The sequence below is a fragment of the Bos mutus genome, chromosome 18 (assembly GCF_027580195.1).
Source record: "Bos mutus isolate GX-2022 chromosome 18, NWIPB_WYAK_1.1, whole genome shotgun sequence".
Taxonomy (NCBI): Eukaryota; Metazoa; Chordata; class Mammalia; order Artiodactyla; family Bovidae; genus Bos; species Bos mutus.
In genome coordinates, this window is record NC_091634.1 from 2906126 (window position 1) to 2923744 (window position 17619).

The 17619-nt window shown below is 51.2% G+C and overlaps 1 protein-coding gene and 1 long non-coding RNA gene across 6 annotated transcripts; one reads left to right on the top strand and one right to left on the bottom strand.

Annotated features, from left to right (window-relative positions):
- Positions 1-603: 603 nt before the first annotated feature.
- Positions 604-7942, bottom strand: LOC138991716 (uncharacterized). Its single transcript, XR_011467579.1, has 3 exons — positions 7819-7942; positions 4321-4486; positions 604-3766 (listed from the first exon to the last, which is right to left on the bottom strand). It is a non-coding gene; the product is annotated as an uncharacterized lncRNA (long non-coding RNA).
- LOC102286077 (sialic acid-binding Ig-like lectin 6) lies at positions 6688-17246 on the top strand. 5 transcript variants are annotated; one of them, XR_011467577.1, is made up of 9 exons: positions 6688-6983; positions 7110-7469; positions 7605-7883; positions 8068-8115; positions 9215-9472; positions 9557-9841; positions 11206-11299; positions 11576-11722; positions 15358-15429. XR_011467577.1 is itself a non-coding variant. In XM_070387074.1 (9 exons), exons 1-9 carry the CDS (start codon positions 6935-6937, stop codon positions 15535-15537), a joined length of 1629 nt encoding a protein of 542 aa, XP_070243175.1. In that variant the 5' UTR covers positions 6692-6934; the 3' UTR covers positions 15538-17246. The 5 variants fall into 5 exon arrangements, 3 of the variants coding, with proteins under 3 accessions (XP_070243175.1, XP_070243177.1, XP_070243176.1); XM_070387074.1 differs by having other exon boundaries at positions 6692-6983; positions 11647-11722; positions 15358-17246; XM_070387075.1 differs by having other exon boundaries at positions 6866-6983; positions 7186-7469; positions 11647-11722; positions 15358-17246.
- Positions 17247-17619: the final 373 nt, after the last annotated feature.

The following is a 17619-nucleotide window of genomic DNA, read 5'->3' on the forward strand; positions in this document are numbered from 1 at the left end:
TCTAGTATTCTTGCCTGAAGAATTCCATGGACGCGGGAGCCTCATGGGTACAGTCCATAGCGTTGTATAGAGTCGGACACAACTGAAGCAACTTAGCACAGCACACAAGGTTAGTAATAGGGATGAGATCAGAGTCTCTAGAGAGGTTGATCAGGAAAACGCCACAGTCCTTCTGTGTAAACCCTTTGAGTAGATTTAAGACATTTTTTTATTATTTTTTAAATTTTTGGCTGCACTGAATCTTCGTTGCTTTGCTCTGGCTTTCTCTAGTTGCCGTGAGCGGGGGCTACTCTGTTGCGGTGCGCGGCGTCTCATGGCAGTGCCTTCTCTTATTGTGGAACACAGGCTCTAAGTGTGCAGGCTTTGGTCCTTGCAGCATGTGGGCTCAGTAGTTGTGACTCAAGGGCTTAGTTGCTCTGAGGCATATGTAATCTTTCTGGACCAGGGATCGGACCCATGTCCCCTGCACTGGCAGGTGGATCCTTATCCACTGCACCACCAGGGAAGTCCCCCTTTGAACAGATAATTCACAGACAGGGGTTACAGTTAATTTTAAAAGATGAGAAAAGTTGTTTATAATCACATCAATGCAAAGAAAAGATATAATATTGTTTCTCTACTCTTGAATTAGCAAAAGTGAAAAAAGTCAGGCATACCATGCATTCTCATGAGAGTAGGGCACTTTTGGAAAACGTCGTGTTGGCTTTAAATGGAATTGGAGGAGTCTCCACAGACTGTATCAATTAGAAATGCATTTCACTCTAAGTTTAAAAAAAAAAAAAAGCTGACTTTCAGGAACCTTAACCAATAGGGCTTTATTTTTCTCTCAAAACAAGATGTCAGTGGGAGGTGAGGCGGGTGGGAGCTGCAGCTGACTATAATCCAGTGGCCTGACAGAACCCAGAGGATTTTAGAGTGTAAAGAAGAAGGAAGAAAGAGAGCCTCAGGGAAAGACAAGCCCCCAGACCAGAGGGTCGGCCCCTCCCTGATCTTCTCCTTCCTCGGCAGGCCGAACCCTTCTGACTCAGCTGCTTTCCTGGCCTGAGGTCCAGATCTGATTCGTGTCTAGTCAGACCTTTCTGCATAATCCAATGATTCCCAAGCTTCAAACCCGACCCCGTCAGCAACACGGACAGCGCCACACCCGCTTCTGGGGACCACATGCTCTCTTGGCTGGAAAGAGCGATCCCGCTGTGGGTACGTTCTGATGTGAAGAAGTGGGACGGGCTTGGGGACTGGTAATGAACAGGATAAAAGCCTCCCTGTCTAGGTTCTAACCAGGCTCCGAGAAAGCTATGTGGGGAAAATGGACCCCGAAACTCCACATCTCACTTAAGGGAAGTGGGAGTTGGTCTGCGGGGGTGAAAGTCAGGGTTTCAGGGTATAAGACAGCTGTGGCCCCAAGAGAGAAGAGCTCGGCTTTCACTTCCCCCCGACCCCCCTCCCCGGTGGCGCAAAGGAGAGAGGGGTATTTCTGCTGGAGAGAAGACTGGTACAGAAGTCATACACTTCAACCCAAGAAGTGTCCCAGCTCTCTTGCCACCCCATGGTCGCCCCCACCTCTAAGCTAGGAGACTAATCAGATGGTGTCAGGTGACTCCAGATTAGCCTCTGGAGCCCAGAGATGTTGCTGCCACTGTGGCTGCAGCTGGGAGGGCAGCAGATGTGAGGAGGTGGTTTCCGGGTGGGGCTGCAGTCAGAGGCTCTGTTTCCTGCAGTGGTCCCTGGAGGGTGGTGCAGGTGTAACCTTCACTGAGGGTGGTGAAGGAGGACTCGTGCTTCCCATCCTGTTCACTTCAACCCTTGGGTTTTCTGGACTGACTTTAGCCCACTCAACATCCACCTTCAGATCCCAGAGGTGTCCAGCAGACACTGTAATCCCTTTCCACCCACAGACCCCCATCAAAATCTGGAAGAAACTCTGTGGGGCCAGTCCAACCTTCTGTGGGGCCCAGGGGCCCACAGTTGCTCTCTAAGCATTAGATTTGCCAAGGTGCAGGAAAGTGAGAATACTTTCAGGTAGAGAAATATCATGTGAAAAATGACTCCCAATATGGGGCTTCCCAGGTGGCCCGGTGATAAAGAATCTGCCTGCCAATGCAGAAGACACAGGATTGATCTCTGGAGTAGGAAATGGCAACCCGCTCCAGTATTCTTGCCTGCAAAATCCCATGGACAATGGACTTTAAAGGGCTACAAAGGTCGAGAAGAGTCAGACACAACTAAGTGACTGAGCACGTGTGCACGACTCCTTATATATCTGAATGTGACAAGCAGTCAAGGATCCCCAGCAGAGGACCCTAGAGACAGGAACACAGGTGCTTCTTATCTGAAAGGTGGGGAGAAGCGTTCACGATCCCAGGGGAAGCTGAGGTGGACTCTCAGGATCTCCTTTTTGAGGTCTGAATCTTTTCCTTCTCTCCACCTTATACCAGAATATCCCCAAATCTACATCCCTTTAACCTGAAGCCCAACTGTCTTAGAGTCTAAACAGCTCAAAGTCCAGTAGGAAGATACTTCTCTCCTCCACGGGACCCAAGGCTCCCCATTCCTTATTATTCACCCATATGCTCGGGTCCCAAGAACAAGACACCAGGATACACACATTATATATAACATACATATATACAACTGATTCGCTTTGCTGTACACCTGAAACTTAACACAACATCGCAAATGAACTATACTCCAATGAAAATATTAAAAATAAATTTTAAAGAAGAGATCACGACACTAGCCCTATGTTTTCAGGCGACCTTCCTAGGAGGTGATAGATGTTGCTGTTTAGTTGCTAAGTTGTGTTCGACTCTTTTGCAACCCCATGGACTGTATGTAGCCCACAGGGGTAGCTCCTCTATCCATGGGATTTTCCCAGGCAGGAATACTGGAGTGTGTCGCTGTTTCCTTCTCCAGGGGATCTTCCTGGCCCAGGGATCGAACCCATATCTCCTACAGCTCCTGCATTGCAGGCAGATTCCTTATCACTGAGCCACCTGGAAAGCCACAGGAGGCGAAAGGTCTGTGCACAGAGCCATCCGAGGAATTCAGCTCATGGCTACAAACCTACAGGTGATTTTTCTGACCTGATCATAGGCAAACGCGAAAGCTTTCCTCGGCTGGCCTCATGGGGATGTTGTCTGCGCACTGCAGTCTCTGAAAGGAGTTGCAGAGAAGGACTCAGACTGCTCTGGCCTGTCATACTCTTTACATTTTTGCATTCCTAGCTCATTCTTGGTCTGTCTATCTGAAGCCTTGGGCAGAGGTCTTCAGGCACCTCTTCCGAGGCCTTCTAATGCAGGGCGGGGAGGAGGAAAACTTGAAGACACTTTGCCCCACTCTGATTCAGGACTCGGTACTTTTCCACGCCTACCCCCACGCCCCAACCCAGGATCCATAGATCTGTCGCAGCTTTTTGTTCTGGGTCCCTGGTACATGAAATGACCCTCATGTCTGTGCTGGCCCATCAGACCCCTTGACAAAGATTCTCCCCTTGGCTCAACTCTAGCCAGGCTCTTCGAGTTCTTTTTTTTAACTGATTTATTTTTGGTTGCGCTGGGTCTTCATTGCTGCGTGAAGGCTTCCTCTGTTTGCAGAGAGCGGGGGTTACTCCTTGTTGCGGTGCACCGGCTTTCACGGTGGCTTCTCGTGTTGTGGAGCACAAGCGCCAAGCACGCGGGCTTCAGGAGTTGCGGCTCGCTGGCTCCAGAGTCCAGGCTCAGTAGCTGTGGTGCACGGACTTTCACTGCCCTGCACCACGTGTAATCTTCTGGAACCAAGGATCAAACACATGTCCCCTGCACTGGCAGGTGGATTCTTACCCACCGCACCACCAGGGAAATCAGTGCAACCCACATCCCTTACCCTCCATATCTGATGGGCTTCCTCATCCTCCAGCCCCCAGCTGCTGTCTGGTCATCCTGTCCTGCCTTCAGCAAGAAGCCTGGTGGGTCGGTTTAGCCAGAACCCCCTTTTCCCCCGATGTTTCCTTTCAGTAATTTTCTATCTGCTGACCCCTCACCCTCCTCTTTGGCAATAAATCCCCAGTCTTTCTCATCGTTGTCAGAGTTGAGCCTGGTCTCTTTCCCCTGCAGCAAACCCCCATTGCGGAGGTCCCTGAACCTATGACAAAGGTCCTGAATGAAGCCTGCTTCATGGTTCCTTAAGTGTCATGAGCAGAAACAGAGACACAAGTGGAAGGAACAGATGTGTGGTTGCCAAGGGGCGAAGGGTGGGTGGTAGGGTGAATTGGGAGATTGGGATTCACCTATATATACTACACTGTGTCAGGTTCCCTGGTGGAACTGGTGGTAAAGAACCCACCTGCCAACGCAGGAGATGTAAGAGATGCAGGTTCGATCCTTGGGTCAGGAAGATCCCCTGGAAGAGGCATGGCCACCCACTCCAGTATTCTTGCCTGGAGAATCCCATGGACAGAGGAGCCTGGTGGGGTCCATGGGGTCGCAGAGAATCAGATGTGATTGAGCACCTAAACAACAACAGTGTATAAAACAAAGAACTAATGAGAACATATTGTGCAGCACAGGGAACTCTACTTTCTGCTCTGTGGTGACCTAAATGGGAAGGAAATTCAAAAAGAGGGGGCATATGTAAACATATGGTTGATTTGCTTTGCTGAACAGCAGAAACAGACATAGCAGTATAAAACTATACTCCAGTTTTTTTAAAAAAAATGAAAAAAAAGTGCCAAGAATAATTTTTTTCCCCTTAACAATTAGAATCACATCTTTAACACCCCCGCAACCATTCCGGAACATGGGGGAGTCACTGCTTTTCCATTTAGACTGTTGCTTATATCATCACAATAGGTGATTAAAGGCTTAATTGTTATTTTCATTTTGACTCAACTGCTTTAAGCAGCTGCCTCTGACTCTAGCAGCTCAGGCTGTCTCTCCCCACTCGGCTGAGCTCCTGGCCCCAATCAGGTTCAGCATACCTTCTCGGTGTTGGTCAGGACACCTGGGTCCCTGAGGAGGGGCCCAATCGCAGCGCCTGTAGGACGTGATGCTTGGCCAGAAGCCTGGCCTGAAAAGGGAGAAGAAACCACAACAGTCCCCCACCACCACGCAGGAGACGTAAGAGATGCAGGTTCGATCCCTGGGTCAGGAAGATCCCCTGAAAGAGGGCATGGCAGCCCATTCCAGTATTCTTGCCTCGCCACCCTTCTGCAGATCCAGCCAGAGTTAAAATCATCATCTCGCCCCATGATTGAAGGAGAAAATACCTTCTTATCTCCATTCCAAATGCTCCAAGAGCCTGGGCTATTGGCCCCCATCCAAGGAAATGGCACAGGTAGGAAGGAAGCGCTCCCCTGGGGCAGTGATGGAGGGGCTGTTCCTACTGCTCAGGGCAGAAGTGGGGTCTTCAAGCTTAAGTGGGAGAGGGCTAAAGGCGGTCAGTGGGATTCCACAACCCGCCCCACCCCGCATTCGCCTCACCTCTCTGCTCCCTGCTGTCTGGCTGCTGCCCCTCTCTCCCCTCCCTGGCAAAACTCTCACCTGGGTCACCAATAACCACCTGTTCTCTTCCTGACCTGGCCATCTTGGTCACCACCACCAGCTCTCCCTACACCCCACAGTTAAGCTTAATCAGGGGCGTGTGGGCATGCAGGCGTGCAGGTTCCCACTGGCCTGCCCAAGGCCCTCTGCCCCCCGCTCGGTGAGTGTGTCTATGTGTCCACCTCCTGGGGCAGCTCTGCTACCTTCTCAGCCTCCGTCTGCACATTTATCCTGCTCTTGGCGGTGGCACTTCCACCCCTCACCCCCCAGTCACTGGAGTCAGGGCTCAGAGAGTCACTCTACATGCCTCTCTCTCCCCGGCCCCCCACGCCTCCCCTCAAATTTCACTTCCTCAAAGTGTCTTCAATGGCGTCCCTTCTCCATCCCCCAGGCTGCTATCTCCCCGCAGGCGTGGTTCTCTTCTTCCCAATCACAGAAGCTTCCTCTTGGCCTCCAGCCTCTCCCTTCCAGCTGTTCCCTACACTGGCTTCAGCGAGATCATGTTATACCTATATGACTCTGTCCTGCTTCTACTCAAGAACCTTCCGTGGCTCCCCATTGCCCTTAAATAAAGCTCAGGTTTGTTTGTCTTCCCCTACTGTTTGAGCTAGTTGAGGGTTAGAACTGATTCAAACCTGTCTTTTTTGTTTAAGAAAAAAACCACATTTTGGCCGTGTTGGGTCTTAGCAGCGGCGCACAGGCTCTTTCGTTGTGGTACACAGGCTACTCTCTAGTTGTGGCACGCAGGCTCCAGAGCACACAGGCTGTAGTTGTGGCACGTGGGCTTGGCTGCCCCACGGCATGTGGGATCTTAGTTCCCCAACCAGGGATCAAACCCACGTCCCCTGTGTTGCAAGGTGGATTCTTAACCACCAGACCACCAGGGAAGTCCCAAATCTGTCCTGTTTTGTTAGTTTGTGAATGAATGAAGTAAAGGCATGTGTTGCTTCTCTTGCCTCATCTATACCTTCTTCTGCCCCTGGTGCTCATATAGGATATCTCCAGTTCCATCCCTAACAGGCCGCCTCCACAAGGATTCCCCAGACCATGACTCTTGGGGAGCTAAATAGGGGAACCCCCTTATCCAGTGCAGAAAACAGGGCAGGAGCCCAGGAGGCAGGACTCGGGGGCTCTCATCCTTCCTTGCTGCCTCACTCGGGCAAGTCCCGTGCCTCCTCCCATCCTCAGGGGTCACCTTCCAATATGCAGAAACAGCAGAATGATCTCAGCGGGGCCAACCACGGCTGACTCTCTAAGCCAGCTGACTCTCTAAGTTTCCTCTTAGGGGCTTGTGGCCTGGTATCCTCGCCGCAGCTTCCCGGTTGAGCTTCCTCCGCCCGCCCCTTATCTGCAGCTTGGCCTTCTCTTTCAGAGGGATCCGGAAGGTGGATCCTGCCCCGGGGGACATCAGGGAAGGGATGCCGCTGTTGCTGCTGCTGCTGCTGCTGCTGCCAGTGGTATGGGAAGGTGAGTCGGCCGAGGGGCACGGGGAACCCCACCCCCCACCCCCTCACCCCCCGCCCCCGCCCCGACACACACTCACACACTGGGGCAGGCACTGGAGCTCCAGGCTGACTTTCTCCCTCTGCCCAGCACCCCTAGCTCAGCGCCTGGAACTGCGGCAGAATGTGACAGTGCAGGAGGGCCTGTGTGTCTTCGTACCCTGCAGATTTTCCCTGCCCTGGGTTTACTTTGGAAAGTTCTACATGTTTTGGTTCCGGGAAGGGGCAGATACAAAACGCGATCCCCCGGTGGCCACGAACAAGCCAGAACAGAAGCTGCGTGAGGGGACCCAGGGGCGATTCTCCATCCCCGGGGAGCCCCAGGCCAGAAACTGCAGCCTGAGCATCACGGATGTCAACGCAGGGGACAGCGGGACATACTTCTTTCAAGTCGAGACACACTTCAGTAAATACGCATATCTAAACAAGATGCTCTTTCTGAACGTGACAGGTACGGTAGGGTCGCTCAGGGAAAGAAAGGGGCACGGGAAACCAGGGCTGGGATGGGGGCGCCACGACAAGACCCCAGGGCAGGCCAACAAGATGCCAAGGGGACCCGCCCTATCCTTCTCTCTGCCCTCACCAGCCCTCACCCACCAGCCCCACGTCCGCAGCCCGGGGGCCCTGGAGCCCGGCCGCCCCGGGAACCTGACCTGCTCTGTGCCCTGGGCCTGTGAGCGGGCCACGCCCCCCATCTTCTCCTGGACGTCAGCTGCCCCCAGCTCCCTGGGCCCCAGGACCCCCTTCTCGTCGGTGATCACCCTCACCCCACGGCCCCAGGACCACGGCACCAGGCTCACCTGTCAGGTGAACTTCCCCACAAGCGGGGCGATGGTGGAGCGAACCATCCTGCTCAATGTCACCTGTGAGTGAGGGGTAAGGATGCCGGGGGGGCCTGAGGGTGTGCGGGCAGGGGAAGCTGTGGTGGGGCTTGACATCCGGGTCTTGCCCCTGAACAGGAAGGGCCGCCCGCTCGGTTGTTTCCATGGCACCAGTGCCCGCCCACTCCCTGGCCACGAATGTTGATCCTGCTTATCCTTCTGTCACAGATGCTCCACAGCACGTGGCCATCAGCATCTTCCAAGGAAACAGGACAGGTAGGAAGAAACCTCTTCCCTCCAGACTGGGGATGGAACCCAGAGCTTCGTTGGACCTCAGAGGACTTTTTGCTCAGTGCTGTTAGACTCTTTGCGACCCCATGGACTGTAGCCCGCCAAGCTCCTCTGTCCATGAGATTTCCCAGGCAAGAATGGAGTAGGTTGCCATTTCCTCCTCCAGGGGATCTGCCCCACCCAGGGATCAAACCCACGACTCCTGCGTCCTGCATTGGCAGGCGGATTCTTTACCACTAGTGCCACCTGGGAAGCCCCCTCAGAGGGCTAAGTGGAATATATTTGAGGGCCCAGCTATTGAGGTCAGACACAGGGAGAGCTGCGGTGGGGGAGGGGGAGCGGAATCCCAAAAGCTCAGCTCCCTGAAGTTAACCTTCAGCTCACCCACAGCTTTCTTTGGCTAAATTCAAAGGAAGCTGTCACATTCCTTTTGCATTCTCTCTGATTTTTTTTTTTTTTGGGGGGGGGGGGCGGTGGGGGTTCAGCAGTTGGCCACACAATGCAGCATGCAGGATCTTAGCTCCCTGACCAGGGATTGAACGCGTGTCCCCTGCAGTGGAAGTGTGGAACCCTAACCACTGGACCACCAAGGAAATCCCTCTCTGATGTTTTACCGCCTTCTGTTTTCTCTTCTTTGTCCCATAACTACGTTTGCTCACTGTATCCTTGTCCACCAGGTCTTCCCTGGTGGCTCAGATGGTAAAGAACCTGCCCACCATATGGGAGACCGGGTTCGATCCCTGGGTCAGGAAGGTTCCCTGGAGGAGGGCATGGCAACCCACTCCAGTATTCTTGCCTGGAGAATCCCATGGACAGAGGACCCTGGAGGGCTACAGTCCATGGGGTCACAAAGAGTCGAACATGACTGAGCATCTCAAACACACACATCCTTGTCCTGAGCCCTCTATGTCCCATCTGATGGACAGTCTGGGCAGCTCCAGGTAAACTACTGGGGCTTCTTCTGAATTCCTGTGGTTCAGACTCTGCCAGTCCTCTCCCCAGAGCTAGTGTGGACATTGCAGGAGAAGAGAGGTGCCAGCTTTGCCCAGCCCATCTCTGTCTCTGCCCTTTTCTTCCCCTGAAGCCCTCAAGATTCTGCAGAACACCTCGTCCCTTCCCGTCCAGGAGGGCCAGGCGCTGCAGCTGCTCTGTGTTGCTGACAGCAACCCCCCTGCACAGCTGAGCTGGTTCCGGGGGTCTCCCGCCCTGGAGGCCACCCCCATCTCGAGCACCGGGGTCCTGGAGCTGCCTTGTGTAGGGGCAGCAGAAGAAGGGGAGTTCACCTGCCGGGCTCAGAACCCACTGGGCTCCCAAAATATCTCCCTGAGCCTCTCCGTGGTCTGTGAGTGTGGGGTCCCCTGGGGACAGGAGGCCGGGGTTCCAGGGAGGGGAGGGGCGCCCCTGATCCCTCCCATCTCTCCCACAGCACCCCCGCAGCTGCTGGGCCCCTCCTGCTCCCAGGAGGACGAGGGTCTGCGCTGCAGCTGCTCCTCCCAAGCCCGACCAGCCCCCTCCCTGCGCTGGCGGCTGGGCAAGGGGCTGCTGGAGGGGAACTTCAGCAATGCCTCCTTCGAGATCAGCTCCAGCTCCGCCGGCCCCTGGGCCAACGGCTCCCTGAGCCTCCGCGAGGGGCTCAGCTCTGGCCTCAGCCTCAGCTGCGAGGCCCTGAATGTCCACGGGGCCCAGAGCGGGTCTGTCCTGCTGCTGCCAGGTCAGGGGTCTGCTGAGGGTTGATGCCCGAGAAAAGAGGAGCCTGAATCCTTATATGAGTCTGCTAGGGCAGCCAGAACAAAGCACCTCCAACTGGGGGCTTAAACAGATACACCTCCTAGTTCTGGAGGCTGGAAGCCTAGGATGGAGGTGTCAGCAGGGTTGATATCATCGCAGGCTGTGAGATTTGTTCCAGGACTCTCCCCGCGACTTCTGGCAGCTTTGCTGGCAGTCTTTGGTGTTCTTGGCTCATAGGATCATCACCCCCATCTCTGCTTTCATGTTTGTATGTGTGAGTGCTCAGTCGCTTCAGGTGTGTCCGACTCTTTGTGACCCCGTGGACTGCAGCCCACCAGGCTCCTCTGTCCATGGGATTCTCCATGGAGTGGGTTGGAGTGCCCTCCTCCAGGGAAATCTTCCTGACCCAGGGATTGAACCCACAGCACCCCCGCAGCTGCCGGACCCCTCCTGCATTTGGGGGCAGGTTCTGCCTGCATGCGGGTCTCCTGCATTGGGGGGCAGGTCCTTTTCCATTAGCGCCACCTGGGAAGCCTCCCCATCCCCGCTTTCATGTTTACATGGCATTATTCTGCCCGCATGTGTCTGTCCAAATTCCCCCTTTTTAGGACATCAGTCATATTGGATTAGCCCCTGCTGATCTCGTGTTTTTTAATTAAATAGTTTATCTCTGGCTGTGCTGGGTCTTCGTTGCTATGGGAGCTTTCTCTAATTGTGGAGAGCGGGGGCTACTCTTGAGTTGTGGTGCTCGCTGACGTGGCTTCTCTTGTTGCAGAGCACAGGCTCTAGGGGCTTCAGTCGTTACAGCTCTCGGGCTCTAGAGGACAGACTTTAGTTGTGGCGCAGGGGCTTAGCTGCTCTGAGGCATGTGAGATCTTCCTGGACCAGGGATCGAACCTGTGTCTCCCGCATTGGCTGGCGGACTTCTTCCCACTGAGCCACCAGGGGGCCCTGCTGGGCCTTCATTTTAACTTGATTACCTCAGTAGAGATCTCCTCTTCAAATAAGGTGACATTCTGAGTGACTAGGGGTGAGAGGACTTCAACATATGAACCTGGGGGAGGGAAGCACAAGTCAACCTGAACAGCCCCAGAGGGACGGAGCTCGGAGGAGGGGCACTCCAGGGCCCCAGCTGGTGTGGCTGGTGGTGGAAGATTCTCAGGCCTGAGTCCAGGGGAAGGGGCTGGCCCCAGGGTCTGCAGGGCGATGGAAACGTCCAGTGGCTGAGTCTTGGGTGGGAAGTCAAGGGGGAGGCGGGTACACTGACAGAACACAGAGAAGGGTGGCCTGTTGGGAAGATGCCATGTATTGGGGTTGGAGTTTAAACAAGATTCAAATTGTCTACAGGTAAACCACAGCCCTGGGCTGGCAAGGTCCTGGGAGCTGTTGGGGGAGCTGGCATCACGGTCCTGCTTTCTCTCTGCCTGTATCTCATCTTCAGGTGAGAGGGGGCACCAGAGTGGAGGGAGAAGCCCAGGGTGGGAAGGGCTCAGGGTCATGGAATCTCAGAAAACCTGAGCTGGAGGGCCGGGGACTGGCTGGAAAGCCCCGAGACAGAGAAAGAAGGCTGAGTGATAGCGTGAATCAGCCTGTAAGCACCTGGACCAAGACTGGGGCTTTCTTCCCCAGCCCCAGTCCAGCTCTTGGGTTGGCCAGGTGGGAGCACCTGGACACTGGATTCACTGCCACCTCCTCCCTCATTCTGTGCTCTTCGTAGGGAGGAAGGGATGGTCTGCCTACCCCATGCCCCAAATTAGCAGGCTGAAACGCCCGGGGCTGTTCCCTTAGAGTGAAGACGCACAGAAAGACCCAACCAGTGCAGAGCATGGATGATACGAACCAGGCCGGGGGCTCAGGCTCCAGGGTGAGTAATGGGGCAGGCGGTCCCGTTCGGTTTATCCCTTGTGGGTGGTATCCCTGGTCCGAGCCCTTGGCATTTCCCTATTAACATCCAGCACTCCCTGGAATGCCACATGGGGTTGTTTAAAACTGCTGATTCAACTACTCTAGCACTGCTGCTTCTGATGAAGTATGTAGACACTTTGCTTGGTTGGGGGTATTTTGCTTGGTATGTCAGATTATCATATTCTCCTAGGGCTTTAGCCTTTTCTTCTCACGTTGATATGGGGAGGAGAATTGGCCCAAACCTAGCCTGTGTCAGACTCACTGAGGACTAGGAAGTAGGTAGAGAGCCTGGGGCACCCGAGCACCGCAGGTCATCTCTCCTGATGGGTATCTTTCAAATCTACCACCCTGTTATTTACTTTCAACTTTAATGAGACATTGTCGTTGTGTAGTAATGAACTCGTGTCTGACTCTTTTGCGACCCCATGGACCATAGCTCGCCAGGCTCCTCTGTCCATGGGATTCTCCAGGCAAGAATACTGGAGTGGGTTGCCACTTCCCTCTCCAGAGGATCTTCCCCACCCAGGGATCGAACCCATGTCTCCTGCAATGGCAGGCAGATTCTTTACCATTGAGTCACCAGGGAAGCCCATATAGAGGTATTTACACAGTTTAAGTACGAAGTTAAACAAACTTTGACAAACGCATACATCTTGTAACCATGTCCCCAATCAAGATAGGAAACAGCTCCATCAGGGCCCCAAATTCTTTTATTCCCCTTCTCATTCAGCCCCCACCCCTTTCCAGCAATCACTGATTTCTATTATTATTAATTAATTTTGTCCATTCTCGAGTGTCATATAAATGGAATCACGCAATGCTCACTCTCTCTATATGGCCTCTAGTGTTTTTAAAAAATGTAAAATCCTAAGTGTGGATGCCCCCAATAAAGGAGCATTGTCTCTCAAAATAAATCAACGAACTCAGACAGAGTTGCAAAGAGAAATAGGCACATCCACAGTTAGGGTTGATTATCTCAAAACTCCTCTCTCAGGAACTGGCAGAACAAGAAGACAGAAAATCAGGTTTTAAATTTAGTTTACATATTTCCCCCTGCAGTTTCTTCTTGGTTAATCTTGGGTAATGGAATCCTTAGTGTGTGTTCAATCCCCATCTTGTCAGAAATCATGAGATATCTTTTCTGTAATTTTACTTTCAAATTTTCAGGCACCTTCTTTTTATCTTTTTTTAGTGAGTGTCTCATCGAGTCAGTATAGCATCATGGTTCAAAACATGTACTCTGGAGCTGGACTGCTTGCATTCAGATCCTATCTTATTTACAAGCTGTGTGACCTTGGACAAATGATGTCCTCTTTCTGACCTCTATTTTCTGTGACATGGGAATATTATTAATATTGGGACTTCCTTGGTGGTCCAGTGGTTAAAACTTATTGTAACAAGGCAAGAATACTGGAGTGGGTAGCCATTCCCTTCTCCAAGGGATCTTCCTGACCCAAGAATCAAACCCAGGTCTCCCTCACTGCCTGCAGATTCTATACCATCTGAGCCACCAGGAAAGATCAGAGTAGTTATAAGGCATGATTAGAAGAGTCTCTGGTATGTATGAAGCAAGTTCTCCTGATAACCAGTTAGAACCTGTCCCTCCTCTGCTAAGTAGCTTCAGTTGTGTTCGACTCTGTGCAACCCCATAGACAGCAGCCCACCAGGCTCCCCCGTCCCTGGGATTCTCCAGGCAAAAACACTGGAGTGGGTTGCCATTTCCTTCTCCAATGCATGGAAGTGAAAAGTGAAAGGGAAGTCGCTCAGTCGTGTCCAACTCTTTGCGACCCCATGGACTGCAGCCCACCAGGCTCCAATGTCCATGGGATTTTCCAGGCAACAGTACTGGAGTGAGGTTGTTGCTGTTGTTATTACTTTATTCCCTGTTGTCTTCCCAATGCCTAGAGGAATGCCTAGCTCGTAACTCACAGTAGGTGCACAATATTCCTGGAATAAATCATTGATTAACTATGTCGCTGAATTTCATTTGCTAATAAAAGTCGCTGTCTCTCTTTTGATTGATGAGGTTCATCTGTATACAAATACTTTAGTCACAGTTATTAACAGACACATTTTTTTCCTTTCTGTGTTTTGGCTGTAGTAGATTTAAGCTATTAACTTACTTACTTTCACCTTGCTTTTCCTTAATATGGGCAGCCTTCCCCTATCTTCTAAAATAGCCATTTTCAGGGGAATTCCCTGGTGGCCCAGTGGTTAGAATTTGGCACTTTCACTGCAGGGGGGCCTGGGTTTGACCCCTGGTCAGCGGAACTCAGATCCTGCAAGCCGGGTGGCGTGCCAAAAAAATAAAGTAAAATAACCATTTTCTCGGACTTCCCAGGTGGCTTAGCTGGTAAAGAATCCACCTGCAATGTTGGAGACCCTGGCTCGATCCCCGGGTTGGGAAGATCCCTTGGAGAAGGAAACTGCTACCCACTCCGGCATTCTGGCCTGGAGAATTCCATGGATTATAGTCCATGGGGTCGCAAAGAGTTGGACACAACTGAGCGACTTTTACTTTCCCAGGTGGCTCAGTGGTAAAGAATCTGCCTGCCAGTGCAGGAGATGCAAGTTCAATCCCTGGGTCAGGAAGATCCCCTGGAGGAGGAAAGGGCAGTCCACTCCGCTGTTCTTGCCTGGAAAATCCCATGGACAGAGGAGCCTGGCAGGCTACAGTTCATAGGGTCACAAAAGAGTCATGACTTAGTGACTAAACAACCACAGCAACCATTTTCTCCTAATCTGAGAATGATTTGTCTGCCTCTCCTCACCGCTATTCGAGGGTTTCTAGTTCATGCTCCTATAGCCTGAGGGTGTTGCAGGCAGGGAGCAGATATGAGAGAGGGTATCTGGTTACCATTTTTATTGCAGGATCTGATCTCTACTGTCTTCTAGAACCTGCCCACCCCCGCCCTTGCTTTATATTTCAAAATATCTCCTATCAAATTTAGAACTTGAGATGTATTTGTCTATTAACTGCCTCTCCTAGAAAACAACAAGCAGGATTTCCCTGATCTCCCTGCGGTCCAGTGCTTGAGACTCCAAGCTTCCATGGCAGGGGGCATCCATTTGATCCTTGGTCAGGGAACTAAGATTCCGCAAGCTGTGTGGTATGGCTAAAACAAACAAAACCACCCCCTCAAAAGGAAAAAAAACATATAATATAAAACCACACACTGCATAATATGAGCGACTATGCCTGCTTTTCCATCACTCCACACACAGCACCTCCTACACACACAGCCTGAACAAAGGACAGCGCCCTAGTTGGAAAGAACTGGTTTCGAGTCCTGGCTCAGGGGTGCGTCTGTAGATGTGTGTCTTCAGGAAAACAATGTGTATAATCTCTCTTAGCCTTAGTTTTACTATTTCTAAGACACATATGATAATAGTATTCTCTCCTAGCATTTTTCAACAATATGTGATTCATGTAAACACTCACGAAGGGTCGGTCAATCTGAATTAACTATGAACAAATGAATGGACAAATGATAAAAGTTCCATCAGTTCCAATTCCATTCCATCGTCTTTGACTCCATAGTTCTCCCAGACCCTGTTGCCTGGATCTGAATCCTTTCTCCTCCTTCCTCTCAGGAACGCCAGCCCCAGTTCTGGACGGACACCCCTGCAGACCACCCCGCCCCCGCTGGGGCTGGCCCCATCTCAAGAAATGAACAAGAGCTTCACTATGCTTTCCTCCGATTTCACAAGCCGAAGCCTCAGAAACAGGAAAGCACTCACACTGAGTACTCAGAGATCAAGATACGCAAGTGAGGAATTCTTTTCTCGTGGTCTGGAGCCTGGAAGTCTGAGATCAAGGTGTCGGCAGGCTTGGTTCCCTCCGAGCCCTCTCTCCTTGGCTTGGAGACAGTTGTCTTCCCCCCATGTCCTCATACGGCCTCCCCTCTGTGTGTTTCTGTGTCCTAATTCATTCTTCTTATAAGGACACGAGTTTTCAGCCTGTAACACTCAGTCTCCAATCATTTAAAAACAAATGGCCTTCTTGGCGATGGTCAGAATCCCCTGGTATGGGTGGAAGACCATAGGACTTGTGACCAAAAGTTGTTGTTGTTCAGCTGCTAAAATCATGTCCAACTCTTTGCAATCTCATGAACTGCAGCACACCAGGCTTCCCTGGCTATCTTCCCTAACTATCTTCTTGAGCTTGCTCAAACTCATGTCCATTGAGTCGTTGATGCCATCTAACCATCTCATTCTCTGTCACCCCCTTCTCCTCCTGCCCTCAATCTCTCCCGGCATCAGGATCTTTTCCATTGAGTCAGCTCTTCGCATCAGGTGGCCAAAGTATTGGAGCTTCAGCTTCAGCATCAGTCTTTCCAATGAATATTCAGGGTTGATTTCCTTTAGGATGGACTGATTTGATCTCCTTGCTGTCCAAGGGACTCTCAAGAGTCTTCTCCAGCACCACAGTTCAAAAGCATTCATTCTTCGGTGCTCTGCCTTCTTTATGGTCCAATTGTCACATCCGTACATGACTGCTGGGGAAACCACAGCTTTGGCTAGATGGACCTTTGTCCAGTCTGCTGCCCAGGAGTGGAGGGCTGTGACCAAAAGAACTGAGTTCACATTCATTTATGTCACTCATCGAATGAGTCACTTTCTGTCTGTGTGCCTCGCTTTACTGTTCTGTGAGCAGGGACACCATTCCTGTGTAGCTAGACTGTTGTGAAAGAGCAGTGAAAGTATACACAGAAAACAGGTAATGAAGATCCTGACGCAAAGCTTTTTGTGGACTCTGAACACATAAATTTTTTGCTGACAACTTCTCCTAAGGCTTGGAGGGGCCAGTCAGTCCCAGAGTCACAGAACTGGAAATCAGGCAATGGTGGCTGCTCTTACAACTTCTATTAAGCAATATATTGTAGATTCTCTCCAGTGCAATAAATGCAAGAAGCAGAAATAAGAGCTATCCAATTCATAAAAGAAGTAAAACAGTCCTTATTCACAGATGATGTAATAATTGTGTGCCTAGAAATTCTAAAGTTATCCACAAAGAAACTGCTAAGACCAAGCATAGTTTGTTTTTGTTTAGTTGCTAAGTTGTGTCTGACTCGTTTGTGTCCTGATGGACTGTAGCCCGCCAGGCTCCTCTGTCCATGGGATTTCCCAGGCAAGAATACTGGAGTGGGTTGCCATTTCCTTCTCCAGGGGATCTTACCAACCTAGGAATCAAACCTGCATCTCCTGCATTGGCAGGCAGATTCTTTGCCACTGAGCCACCTGGGAAGCCCGGATAGAGTTCAGCCAGGTGTTAAGGTACTTATTCAAATTGCAAAGTTCCTTTGTAATTCTATGTATTGGCCAAAGGCAATTAGAAATTGAATATTTTTTTAAAGATGCAGTTTACAGTTACATGAAATGTGAAATGAATTGAAATGTATGTAAGTCCTGTATATTGAGCACATTAAAATATTGCTTAAAGAAATGAAAGAAGACCTAAATAAATGGAGCTATGTACCATGTTCATGGATTGGAAGACTCATCATTGTTAGGAGATCAGATGGATAAATTCAGTGCAATCTCAAATTCTGAGTGAGAGCTTTGGTAGAACTTGATGAGCTGGATTCTAAAATGTACATGGAATATATTGCATCGTAGGTCATTAGAGCTGGGAAGGAGCTTAACACGATTTTACACAATCCGCTCATTCGTAGGTGCCCTCAGTATCACAAAGTCCCAGCCCCTCTAGAAAGGGGACCACAGATACTTCAAGTATTGAAGAGGAATGCTTTAGTGTGTTCTTCAAACCCAGCATACTTTCCTGAGGATTGAATTCTATCTTCACTCTTCGCACTATAGTTAAGAAGAGCAGTTCATGGAAAGGAGTACGGTTGG

What these genes read in the sequence shown, in the direction of transcription:
- LOC102286077 (XM_070387074.1), top strand. Translation starts at nt 6,935, where the DNA reads ATGCCGCTGTTGCTGCTGCTGCTGCTGCTGCTGCCAGTGGTATGGGAA. An exon ending in GCTGCCAGTGGTATGGGAAG is followed by an intron (nt 6,984 to 7,109) that starts GTGAGTCGGCCG and finishes CCCTCTGCCCAG; the next exon opens with CACCCCTAGCTCAGCGCCTG. An exon ending in TGCCTGTATCTCATCTTCAG is followed by an intron (nt 11,300 to 11,646) that starts GTGAGAGGGGGC and finishes CTGTTCCCTTAG; the next exon opens with AGTGAAGACGCACAGAAAGA.